The sequence below is a fragment of the Aulostomus chinensis genome, chromosome 2 (assembly GCF_037954235.1).
Source record: "Aulostomus chinensis isolate RoL2024-O1b breed Wild chromosome 2, RoL_Achi_v1.0, whole genome shotgun sequence".
Taxonomy (NCBI): domain Eukaryota; kingdom Metazoa; phylum Chordata; class Actinopteri; order Syngnathiformes; family Aulostomidae; genus Aulostomus; species Aulostomus chinensis.
The window spans coordinates 16,424,104-16,436,824 of NC_141321.1; the positions used below are offsets into that span (position 1 = coordinate 16,424,104).

Below are 12,721 nucleotides of genomic sequence, written 5' to 3' on the forward strand. Positions count from 1 at the left end.
GATTTCTCTCTCTCTCTCTCTCTCTCTCTCTCTCTCTCTCTCTCTCTCTCTCTCTCTCTCTCTCTCTCTCTCTCACACACAAAAGTCTGTATGTACATATAAAAAAAACCCCACTAATTTAATGAGAAACATCACCTGTAACATTTTAGCCCAAACAGAGGATATGCTGTGAATACATGAAGACACTTTACATAAGAATGTGTACCAATGGTTTGTATTCTGTCCCTACATTTAGATTGAAATAAACATCTGTTGATTGTGGAGATGGAGGGAAGTAGGAGGAAAAACAAGACTGCTGTTTACAGCTGCTTGAAATCAAACACGTTGACAAAACAAAATGCCTCCCTCTGGTGGAGAAGAACAATAATGACAACTCTATCAATTCACATCTGCTGGCTTCATCTTTCTCTACCCTTTTATACTGCAATTTTCCATGATTAGTATCTTAAGCATATCTGATCTAATGATTGTATTGTAAATGGTACACTATCACCATTTGAAGATAGAGTAGCAGAAAGCAACAGCAGAGAGGAGTGGAATAAAAAACAAGTTCCCCTTTAAGAGCCAACTGCCAGAAGCCCTGACCTAAAGTGTAACTCGTCACTCGATTAGCTACCCCTGTCACAGTTAACCAGATCATCCTACATTAAAGAAAATGAGGAGTGCAGCAATTATGGGAGGGAGGAAGAAAATGGGATCAAACGTAAAAGCCTTTTAGACATGGAGAAAAGCTCAACTGTGCTTGAATTTAACTGAACGGGTTGTGTAATTGGTTTATAATAGTCAGTGTGTCTGGATGATAGCCAGTGATACACATGCTTTTAAACATTAATTGTTCATAAATCAGACTTGGTGAGGCATGGGAGCCGCTGTGGGACAAGTCCTTGCAGGTTGATGGGTGGGTGGGATCTTGTAATGGCTTCTAGTGAAGATGGGTTGCCAGATATAGTTTTGCTGAAATGTCATTTAAATGACTAAAACCCAGAATCACAAAAATGCACATAGAAATATGACAACTACATGCAAGCTGACTCACATCCGTCACTGTGGAATAAAATACTGCATATAAGAATGTTTACACTGACTGAAACCCTGCTTTTATACCCTGAAAAGTAAAAATGATGAAACTAAACTGGGTCTAAACTGACTGCCTGACCCTAACCTTGACCCTAACCCTTACCTGAACCTGATTCTAACTGCAAGCCTTGAACAAAGTCTTGATCTTCAAATGGCCCTGTGAAGATGTGAGGACCGGCTAAAATGTTCTCACTTTCCAAAAATGTCCTCACTCTGTTGGTTAAATGCATATTCTAGTCCTTAATATGTAGCAAGTACAAGAACACACACACACACACACACACACACACACACACGCCCTGCTCACCCCTCACCTCATATTAACCCTCCATGTGTCCAGCTGCTAGTTAAATGAAGCAGACCAGACCTTCAGTAACTGTGTGAGTGTTTTCCATCACGCTGCTTCTCCCCTGTAGTCCTCCTGCTGCCAGAAATGCAAACATGTCTGCTCTTTTCTTATCAGCCAGGTCATTGACACTCAGAACACACACAGGCAAGCCAGGCACACAACTGTGCCATTTTCTATTGCTAGTGTTTTAAGAAAAACACATTTAGACATCCCACCAGTCCTCGTTTCAAAATTTCAGCATTGCCCCAGTTATTGAAGGAGCTTGTCGCATAAATTAAGGCGGAGAGATGGCTGAATCTATGTTTCTCTGAAGTGGTTTCTTTAAACCCACCACACCTATGGTGCGGCATGGTGGGTTTGCCCTGTTGTTACTCAAGTTTTACACTAAAAACACACACAGTAAGGGCACAGGAACTTCAGCTCAGAGCAATATTATGCACCATTTAGATTGCACTTATTTTCAATAATACGACCGAGCATGCTGGACTCTCAATCAATCTAAAAATTCTTACTACATATGAACTGCACACATCACACCCCCTCAATGTTTCCATCGTAGGACATTTTCAGAGTATGAGGCTCCAAACAGTTTCAGGTAAGGCACTGTGACTGGAAGTGAGGTAATATTATCACCAGATCTGCAGTGTGAGAGACAGTTGCTCTGTTCGGTGCAAGAAAAGGGTTGTACACCTGCCAGGAGTGCAGGCTGAGTGTGTTTTCCTGTACTTGCTACATATTGAGGACCAGGATATTTTTGTAAGTGAGGAAATTTTATTAATGTGAGGACATTTTAGCTGGTCTCCACATCTTCAAAGCCCAGGATACAGGGATGGGGAACTTGCAAAATCCCATGAAATGTGAAAACCTGTTAACATTTTCAAAATGTTGTCTATCTATTCAGTTCATCCAACTAAACAGACCTACCTGATTTCACGATCCACATCTTTGTGAAAATTGTCCATTTTCTGCGTGTAGGTTTCTACTGGTTAGCTGGCTCCGATGTTGTTCGAAGGAGGACTCTGAAAATGGCAGCATGCAACGACTGAAATGACGGCCCACTAGCAAGCATGCGCCTGCAACATTCTACTGAGCTGCAATATGAGGTGTATGACAGCCTTAAGGGAAGGAACCTCACATAGAGAGAGACCTTTCTGTTCGTGGTTCGCCTCTCTGCGCTCGTGCAAATACTACGCGCTTGTTTTGCTGTCATCCTGTGGTTTGCTCTGACACCAGGTCAACACAATATATTTAGCTAATAACATGATCTCTTCTATGTCTGCGGAAGGGGCTCCCCACTCTCACACCGGCACTTTCCCTCATGAAAAACTGCTTTCGATATTTTGTCGGGTAGTTGTCATGAGTCACTCACGTAACTGCAACCTCAGCGTGTCCCTCAGCCTAGTCAGTGACAACATTGTGAAGTTTATGGTAACTCATTTTCTTGCCAGTTGAAAACCATTGTGTATTCATAAGACATATTAGAAAATGCACTGTCTGTATTAATCATGCTACTTTTTACATTCACATGGAATGTTGTTGTTATGGTATTCTTGCTCACTATTAAGAGCTCGGTAATTGCTCTTCCAACTAATATTTTAAGCCCAAATAGTGCTATGGTTTTCATACATGATCCCTAATACGAAAACCTGATCAAAGCCTTTTAATGAGCAGATTTAGTCAGTTTGAATATGAATAGAGACTCAAGTTTTCTTCTGTCCTCAAAAGACAGCTTAATACATCTTTTTACTCTTCGTTCTCCTCCCCAATCTTTCTCCATGTTCCCATTTCTCTCTAAATGTGTTTCTGTCCTCAGGCACACCCAGAGGCCTCCAAGTGAGAGACGTTTTCTTTGGTTGAAAATAATTTCATTAACACTCGTGTGTGTGTGTGTGTGTGTGTGTGTGTGTGTGTGTGTGTGTGTGTGTGTGTGTATACTCTCATGAAGGGGAATTTAACAAGTGTCTTGAGGTGAGACAGAGATAAAACATGAATTTATTTACCACACAGATATTTAGGTGCCCTGATAAGTGGGTTCATTTCTCCAAAATCTAATGTGGTGAACTCCATGTAAGGCACGAGCTGTAATCCCTGTGGGACCCTTCATAACTCTGCATGCCTGCGTGCTCTGTTTCATACACCCGAGGCCTGTAGTAATCTTTAAATGTACTTTATGAGCACATATTTCTCTTCTGTCTCTCTGTCTCTCTCTCTCTCTCTCGCTCTCTCTCTCTCATTAAAATGAATTCACCTAAATACCAGAGCCCCTCACCCCGATATTAACCCATGACCAACCTGTTTCCGACCCTAAGTCTTAACCCTCAAGCAGACATTGTTGGGTTCATCATTTTGGCCCCGTGGAAAACATGGTACCCCCATAAGGATGGCAAACAAGGCACCCACATTACAGCTGCTACTCTTTACACACACACCCCCCTTGCTTTCTCCTGCAGAACGCCTGCTGTGTAGGAGGTGCAGCTTCCTTTGTCACACACAATATAAACACATAATTGAGTCATCGTAGACCTCTCATGTCCACAATTCATCTGTTTCTTTACTTGGTACGTCTGTGTTAAAGGCTGCCCCCTTTGTGTGCTGATAGGCAGGCCAGACCCCCCCAACAATCCTAACAGCCCGCAAGACCATTGCCTCACAACTCATGATAAGCACATGATGTGAGACTGGCCACGGCTCAGGTATTAGCTGAGCCAAAAACAGAAAAAAAGAGAGCCAAAGCAATAAAATCAAGCTCGTTGAACTGGTGAAATATTTCCGGTTGTCTGGAGGTTTTTAATTGTGTCTTTACCATTTTCTTGTTTATCATTTTTCAGGCAAATTGCTGTGGTGCAAAATGTATATAAAGGCAAAATTATCAATAATACTTTGTTGGGTATCCATTTTCTTATGTTTGGATGAAACAGTCTGAATATTCACACATGTAACCGAGATGAATTCAGTGGACATTTTACTTCATGACAGGACGATGCGTTTAAGGCTGGAAAAAAAGTCGTTATGTCTTCAACTGCAAGCCATGATTGCCTCTATTTGTGTATTTTATGTAGATTGTAAAGAAATGATCATAATTGCTTCTTCTCTCTCTGGGATGTTCCTGTTCTCGATTTCTGGCTCTCCTCTCCTCTCCTCTCAGACAGTGTTTTCAGGCCGTCTCTAATCATCTCTCTTTTCCCTCTTCCTCTCCCTCCTACTGTCCATCCCACAGAGACCTTTGAACTTCTGTTGAGGCAGGCAGAGAATCACACCCTCGCAGTGCTGCAGGAGTCGTACGGAACCATGGCGGATCAAGCTGCGGGGCCTCTGAGGGAACTCTTCACCGACATCAGTCTCTTCCTGCTGGGGTCTGAACTAAATGTTGATGACTTAGTCCAGCGCTTTTTTGATGCTCTCTTCCCACTTGTATACAACCACCTCATAAACCCAGGGCTCAGCGACATATCACCTGGCTATGCTGAATGCGTCAGGTCATCCAGCCGGGATGTGAGGCCGTTTGGTGTGACACCCAGCCTACTGGCTGATCAGATCACTCGCTCTGGCGTCTCTGGAAAGCTTCTGCTTCAGGCTTTGCACCTTGGCATCGAGGTGATCAATACCACAGACCACTTACAGCTGAGCCGTGAGTGCAGGCGTGCCCTCCTCAAGATGCACTACTGTCCTCACTGCCAGGTATCGATGCCTGTCTATTTTATTGACTCAAATGAATGCAAGCTTTTGTCAGCAACACTGATCCCAAAGTAATTTGCTTCGCAGGGTTTAACCCAATCCAAGCCCTGCATGGGTTATTGCCTCAACGTGATGCGGGGCTGTTTGGCAAGCATGGCTGAGATTGACAGCCACTGGAGGGAGTTTGTTCGCTCGCTGGAGGGCCTGTCCGCTCGGATGCACGGACCTCAGGATTTGGAACTGGTGCTGCTGGGGGTTCACTTGCTGCTTCATGATGCGGTTGGATACGCTCAAAAAAATGGACCCCACCTCTCGGCCCAGGTCAGGTCCTCATAGTGGAGGAATGTTGTTTGTTGCTACTTTGCTGTACTTTTCATGAACGAGGACTTTCACTGTGGCTCTGAGCAATGTTTACTCCAGTATCACCATTTATTCTGAATTTAATCTTTTATTGCTGCTGCTAGCTTCATGTCAGAGAGGTTAGAAGGAGAACAGGGATTAATTACTTGAAATAACACAGCAAATTAGTCAGGCCAGATGAGGCCAGAACTCTCCAGAGGTCCACCACAGTCATCAAAAAGCAGTTAAATTGGCAGACAGAGTGTCAATATCTATTCCTCAGGCTTCGATCTAAACTTTCTTTACCCTTAAAGCCTCAGTAAGACATATGAGTCAAATCAATATGTTTCCATTTTCACTGGTAACTTTTTGTCCACACTGATTTCATATGAAATGTTTTGAAATGTATCACAGTGTGCTTTGTTCCTAAACTTTACAGTTTGAGTGGAACTGATGAAGATGCCACACCGCCATCTAGTGTTCATGTAACCACACTGCTGCTCATGCAGCTGCACACATGCAGGAATCTGAGACTTAAGGAGTAGCAGCACTCAGGCTTTGTGTGAAAACATCTATCACTCATCCCTCTAAAAGCATGCTCTCTTTGTCACACAATTTTACAGCAAAGTAAGATCTGAAGAGTCCTAAAATATGTTTCCTAATTCAGTGTTTAGACTAAAATGTGAATCTGTCATTGGTTAAAGGTGCACAGGCTGTGTGGCTCTCCCAGCAGGAAGTCGGCACAATCAGTCAGCATCCAGCACAGCAGCAGCAGCAGCAGCAGCAGCAGCGGCAGCAGCAGCAATAGCAGAGAATCCATCCCCTTAAAAGCTCCTGTGAAAGTGTCGGGGGACTCACTCGCTATCAAGAGAAGGTAAATGCGTTAAAGCTGCCAGATGTGTGCATAAAAAGGAGGCAACACCTGGTGTGGTGATGTGATTTCAGTTCAATAAAATTAATAACATTGTTAAACCACTTAATGATGCATCCGCCTGCTTTTTACAGGGACTTTTTAAACAGTCTACGTCTTTACCGGACGTACTACGGTGGCCTAGCAGATCAACTGTGCGTGAGCGAGCTGGCCTCCGGTGACGGGCTGTCCTGCTGGAATGGAACTGACATTGTAAAAAGGTAAAATCATTAAGATCAGCGAACACCACCTACCATGATTCACATCATATTCATATACATCAAAACATTCATGTAGAAAGCACATACACTTGTCACCTGTCTGTTAAGACATCTGCGCTGCAACTACAAACTTTCAACTGACATTGGGCACTTTTCATCCAACGTTTTAGTTGTAATAGGCATTTTTTAAAATTATTTTTTTCAAATTGTTATGTCCAATAGTGTCCCCCAGTTATGATGTACAGTCTTTACTTCCTAATTATGAACGGATATTCTTGTGGTGAGATGTAAACACAGAACAATTTTATAACATACATGCTGTTTTCCATTGATATGGGAGGCTATTTGTCAGACTTTTCATACATTTTTTTGACCGTCTGTTAACACATAAATGTTTGTTAACAGAGAATTTGAATTAGTTTGCAAGTGTTTCTTATGTTTTGTGTTTGCAATGGTTTCATATCTGTGTGATGACATGAAGAGGTACACTCTCAATGATAAACTTGCTTTCCACTCGTCATTTTTACGTTAACCTTGTCAAACATTTGTAGAATATTCCTAAGGTTACACATAGAGGTGGTCTTCCTGTTGTTTATGCAGCTGTAATACTGGCACACAGCCACATCTTCCTAGAAGAGCTAAATGATTTACTTCACTTAGATTTGATGCATTTTTCATGTCTTGACCCAGCAAACAGTCTGAATCTGTGTCTGTTATTGTTGGAGAAATGATCGGTGGGGCAGACATCCAATTCCTGCTGTATTATTGAAATTTAAACCATGCTACTTTGGCTGAGGGGATATTTGAACAGAACATTTCTTGGAATCTCCCTCATATTCTGCTGGCCAACAGACAGTTATTAAAAAAAAACAACAACCGTAGCGGAGGTTATATTACCCGCACGTGCACACACACCGTGCCATTTTCAGTTTCACTCAGGAAGTCAAAGGTTTTAAGCTGCATAGATGTCCTGCCATTTGATCCTGGCATGAGAAAGCCATTTACACACCATTTGACACTAATCACGCACGCACGCACGCACGCACGCACGCACGCACGCACGCACGCACACAGACACATCTACTGCCCTCTCAAACAGCAGGGCAACACTGACATCTATTAGCTACACATAGATCTTTGATATGAATGGTTGTGAACTGGAGCAGACAAACTGGCCTCTTTCATGGTATCCGTCAGCGGCCTTGTCTCCATTACATCATGACGCTCCATCTTATCTGTGCTGTCATCACTCAAGGATGGCCTCATATATCCTCAGTCTGTGGTTGTTCCTCTTAACTGTCAGCTGCTGTCAGCGATGGTGAAATGGCAGAAGGGTCTGTATTTTCTGGTTGGAGTTGCCGGCTCAGTTTAGACATTCTATTGTAAAGGGTGACAACACACAGTTGCTGTGTGAAGGTAAGATGGAGGGTGGAGGATGAGAGTTTTGATTATGACCTTAGTAACTAGAGAAAGGAAAAAAAAATCACTCTTCTAAATGTTTGTTTGGTGTTTCTTAAAAAAATGGCATCGACATGGAGACAAAGTTTCAAGGTTAAGTTTCAATCTTGTATTGAATATTTGCTTCTTTCATCTCTACTTTCTAACACAGCCATTTTAAAGGTTTTTTTATGAGCTGGAGCAAAAAGGGCAGGCCAGCAAGCTGCAGGCTGTCTATTAGCTCAGCTGGCAGCTTCTGAGAAATGTTTATGGTTTGTGTGGTGGTGTCTCAGCTCCTTAACCCCCTGTCCTCTTTTCTCCTTCCCTTACTTAATAATAACAACAGCAATGAATGGTTCACCTCAGCTTTACATACAGGTTTCCCATCTTGATTTTCAAAAAGCAGAAGAAGAGAGATGAGGGATGGAGAGACGTTAAGAACCTGGGGAGATGAGGCTCTGAGGAGAAAATCGAGTCGGCCACTCAAAGCTTTGCAGGCTTGCTGTAGATCTACTGGCCTTTGTTGCTTTCTATTAGCCTGGAACCACAGATGAGTGGCTGGGAGTCAACACAAGCTGAGACAAAAGCAATAAATAACCTCCTGCCTATGGGTCATAACCCAACATCCACTGAGAGAGAGGGGAATAAAACTCACCGCCGGATGGGGGCTGATTTACAGAGGCTTATCGAGGCCTCAGCGACCTTAAACGATTGGTTCAGTTCCTGTGTGTGTGTGTGTGTGTGTCTGTCTGTGTGTGTGTGTGTGTGTGTGGGTGTGTGTGTCTGTGTCTGTGTGTGTGTAGAACTGTACATACAAGTGTGGGCTGATGCCTTTTATAACAAATCGTTGTACATTCTGGCGTAGATTGCTTTATGGTCTTATAGAAGTAGTGAGTTGCAGAACAGCTTTGTGTTATTTAATAAAAAGGACGAGCACAATAACATGACACAGGAGCCGGAGATTTAAGAGAGATTTACTGCACGTCCTCATCTGGGTCCCTGGTAAACAAAAAGATAAAGAACAATCAGATAAGATCACAAAGGAACACAAGCAGCTTCAATCTCAGGGTCCATGTGAATGTGGATGCTGGCGTCTCGCCTCGGGGGAGATTTGGTGAACACATGGTTTCTCTCTGTTCTCTCTCTTTTTCTCCTGCTTTTGCCCATGAACACTTGGGAGGGATAAAACAATTGGACCTGCCATGTTTTGATTTTGAATTTTTTTGGCATATTGATAGTTTTCATTTGTTTCAACTGTGAGTTTTACTCGTAAAAACCCTGCATCAAGTTTCTTTATTGCAGACGGGTACGGTGTTCATTTGCTCACAGCGAGAACTTTCAGAGCTCGTAATATTTCTTGGCACTAACTTATGGATTGAAATGTTCACCAGATTTATACTGCTTTTACTTATTCCTTAAAGCTATAGTGCAGCAATGTTGTCTCCATCTTCTGGGAGGGACATTTGTCACACCCAACCCACGAGAAATGATTTCCTTACTCTGTCAGATTTGGAGCAATTCAGTCTGATAACTTCTAGACTAATCTCAGATTATTTATCCTCATTTAAGTTAGCAGCCGTCTCTAGCGTGTGTGCTCAGTATGCTTCCTCCCGGCAGCACCGTGATGTCGCCACAGACACAAAGATTTTCTCAGCGGATGATCTCATTTGGGGAAGACTTGAACTCCATTTATATGTAAAAATACCTTTTGTAGTTGAGCGGCATGGGATGAGGAAGGGACTGTCGTGTGTTAAACCTTTAACACTAAACTTTCCATATTTGCATCCTGTCTTGATCTGTCCAATAAGTCTTGATCATTTCACATTTTAACACATATAACAGCAAAAACTTGCTGTCTGCGAGGATACTAATTATTTCTCTGCGATACAAAGTCTGGTCAGATTTAAATAAAAGACCATTCCTGCTTCGTCTCCGACACAAGACTGACCTTACAGCATTCAAACACACACCAAATGATAAAACAGATTTTCATGTTTTCATGTTTCTGAAGATGTGTGCAGGTGCTGTGTGCACAAATCTCTAGATTCAGCTTCAAGACTTTTTGTGAATAAAAAAGACTTTTTTCCTCCAGTTTGACACCAACTACATATTTTTTTCTCAAATTGCTTTGGCTCAGAGCATCATGCAATCACGGATTGACACTGATTTTGCTCGATATCAGACAATTTCGTCTTCAGAGTTCTGAGAATATGTATCTCCTCAACATTTTTATGGTGAGATACAGGTGAGATACTGGGATATTTTCCCTTGATAAAGCCTAACTGCTAATATAAGCACCATATCCAATGATGGAATGTCTAGATAACCTTGACTGTTGTGAAAAGAGGGAGCTGACCATCTCAATGACTGACACTTCAGCTTAAAAGGGAGGGAAGTTGAATTAAGCTGCCTCCAGCTCATCTGGCTAAAGGGTGTAGTGATTACGCCTTCATTTTCATCACCGGCAAAGATGGATTACAAAAATGTGAATAAAGTGGACAGATGGATTTAGCATAGCGCAGTAGGGTGACATCTCTCAAACTTTGGAAGGCTGTTGCTGCTATTTGATTGGAGTTGCTGTCACCGCCTGGGCTGAAAGGTGAACACATTCCCACATGCTTTTACCATCCGTCATGGATACAAACACTCCCTCTGCACCTCATCTCCATGAGCGCACACACTTAACATAGGCAAAGAAAACAAAGAAGCTGACACTAGCTCCACCTACTGTGTTTTATGTGGGAATCGCTGACTGTCAGACAAAATTGCTTTAGTCACAGGAAGAGATTACAGCGATCCTCCTTCCTCTTCAGCTGCCATGCATTCACTTGCTAATTTGAGTTGATCTTACAACTCACAGGTGTAAGGTAGGAAAGATGAGGGGGTTTTGTGTTGTAAAAATCTATGCTAAAACAGATTTGCTGTTTCTCTTGCTAAGGTTATGAGGTAAAAAGCTCGAGCGTCAATAAGTATGAGAAGGGGGATGTTTTATTCATGATCATTTCCTCTGCCTGTAATTCTCTCCACCTGCATCTATCTCACAGGTGCCAACATGCACCAGGTGTTTACAGGTGTGTTCATATATTCTCAAGCAGCTTTTTCTAATTGCACACACCAATTTTTATTTTCATTTTTACAGTAATAGGGCAACTGACCTTGCATGGTGCTTGAACTTGAAGGAACGAGTAATTTAGCATGAACACTGCTATGTGTATCTCAAAGATGCTCAGTGACTGGCGGGCAGATTTGAGCGTGGCCTCTCATTTTAACAGGCCGCCCCACATGCTGGAGTGGCTGCCCGAGCACTTCCCTTTGACCTTTCTTGTGTCTTTGCTGTCTGGGTAATCCTGAGGAGGTTAATCACATGGTAATAAGAGCCCTAGATTCACAGAGGAGGCCTCTTCACGGAGTGTGGCCAGTTAGCAGAGGGAAGAATTGATTCTGTTGTATTTATTATAATCTTTTGTACTGACTTTCTCATACATTTTTTTTCACTTGACTTTCATCACTTGTCTGATTATCCCTCCCCCCTCACTCAGGTGATTTGCCTTGGCTTAACTGAAATGGCAGCTTTTAAGCTGTGCTAATAAGAATCCCCTGAAGAAGCATTGAGGGCTTAGCTTATCCAGGCCATTGAAATTAAATATATATTCAGAATAATTACCTTATGTCAAACTACATTTGCATACTGCTCAGTCCTCTCCAGATGTACAGCCTCAAATAAGCATAATGTCACAGCTGGTTATCAGTGCACAAGCCCGATGCCCTCTCTTCAAGCATTAATAAACCTGCTGACCAACCTTTGCGTGGACAGACTCTACGTACTGCAGATATAATTCTAAATGGGATACTTCAGGCATGATTTAGAGCTGCTGTAATGCTCTCTGAGCAGCAGGTGGAGCTCTGTACTTTGTCTTACGCACCCATCAGAGCCATGCCAGATTGGCGATCACGCCACCATTCTCTTGATGATGTATGCCATGTAGCAGTGGTGCTTATCATTGATGGAGTGACGGAGAACAAAATTCACATGATACACATCCACACTGCCGAACATCCCCGTCTCACTTCCTCCTCCTGCGTTTGTTTGCTGTGATGAAGTGACCTAATTTTTAAGGGAAGGACAACCTTTTAAACATGCACTGTCAGATATATTATGCATAGTTGTCCTCTTAGTCACTCTCATGCAAGAAGGTAGAGTTGTATCCTTCCATACTATCAGAAAAACAACTTGCCGTAAATGTGGTGCAGAATTCTCACAACCTCACAATCAAGTTGAGCTATTTTTTTTCTGCTCCTTCCTGAAAACCAAGAGGGTAATTTACCATCTTGTCAAGCTCCTAAAAAGAAACACTCACACAATCAAGGTCTTAATCTTTAGAAACAGAAACAAACACCTGAAATATTTATAACGCTTTAAATTTGGTGAGAGATGGGAGTGCAGATTCAGACGGTTTTGGCTGAGGGAATGAAGAAAGATGAGAGGCAGTGAAAAAGGAGAGAGGGACGTTCTTGAGGAGCTTCTCTCAATTGCGACAGCTGGCTACTGCAGATAACCACAAAACCACTGGAGCACTTGAGGTCTGGGTGCTGCTTGGCTAGAGTTCCACTCCAACATGACCTTATATCCTGCCTGGGCTTAGACGCAGGGCTCGGTCAGAGGAGCACATCCTGACGATTATCCCAAGTGACAGAATCAAGAACTCTGTCTGG

At 42.7% G+C, this 12,721-nt stretch overlaps 1 protein-coding gene across 2 annotated transcripts in view; it reads left to right on the forward strand.

The window, feature by feature from the left end:
* Window positions 1-12,721, forward strand: part of gpc5a (glypican 5a) — a 119,244-nt gene that overhangs the window by 23,406 nt on the left and 83,117 nt on the right. For both annotated transcript variants that reach the window (XM_086194275.1, XM_086194269.1), the window contains exons 3-6: window positions 4,644-5,104; window positions 5,189-5,422; window positions 6,145-6,314; window positions 6,446-6,571. In XM_086194275.1, coding sequence (XP_086050401.1) covers window positions 4,644-5,104; window positions 5,189-5,422; window positions 6,145-6,314; window positions 6,446-6,571 — 991 coding nt within the window. The remainder of the gene's footprint in view (window positions 1-4,643; window positions 5,105-5,188; window positions 5,423-6,144; window positions 6,315-6,445; window positions 6,572-12,721) is intronic.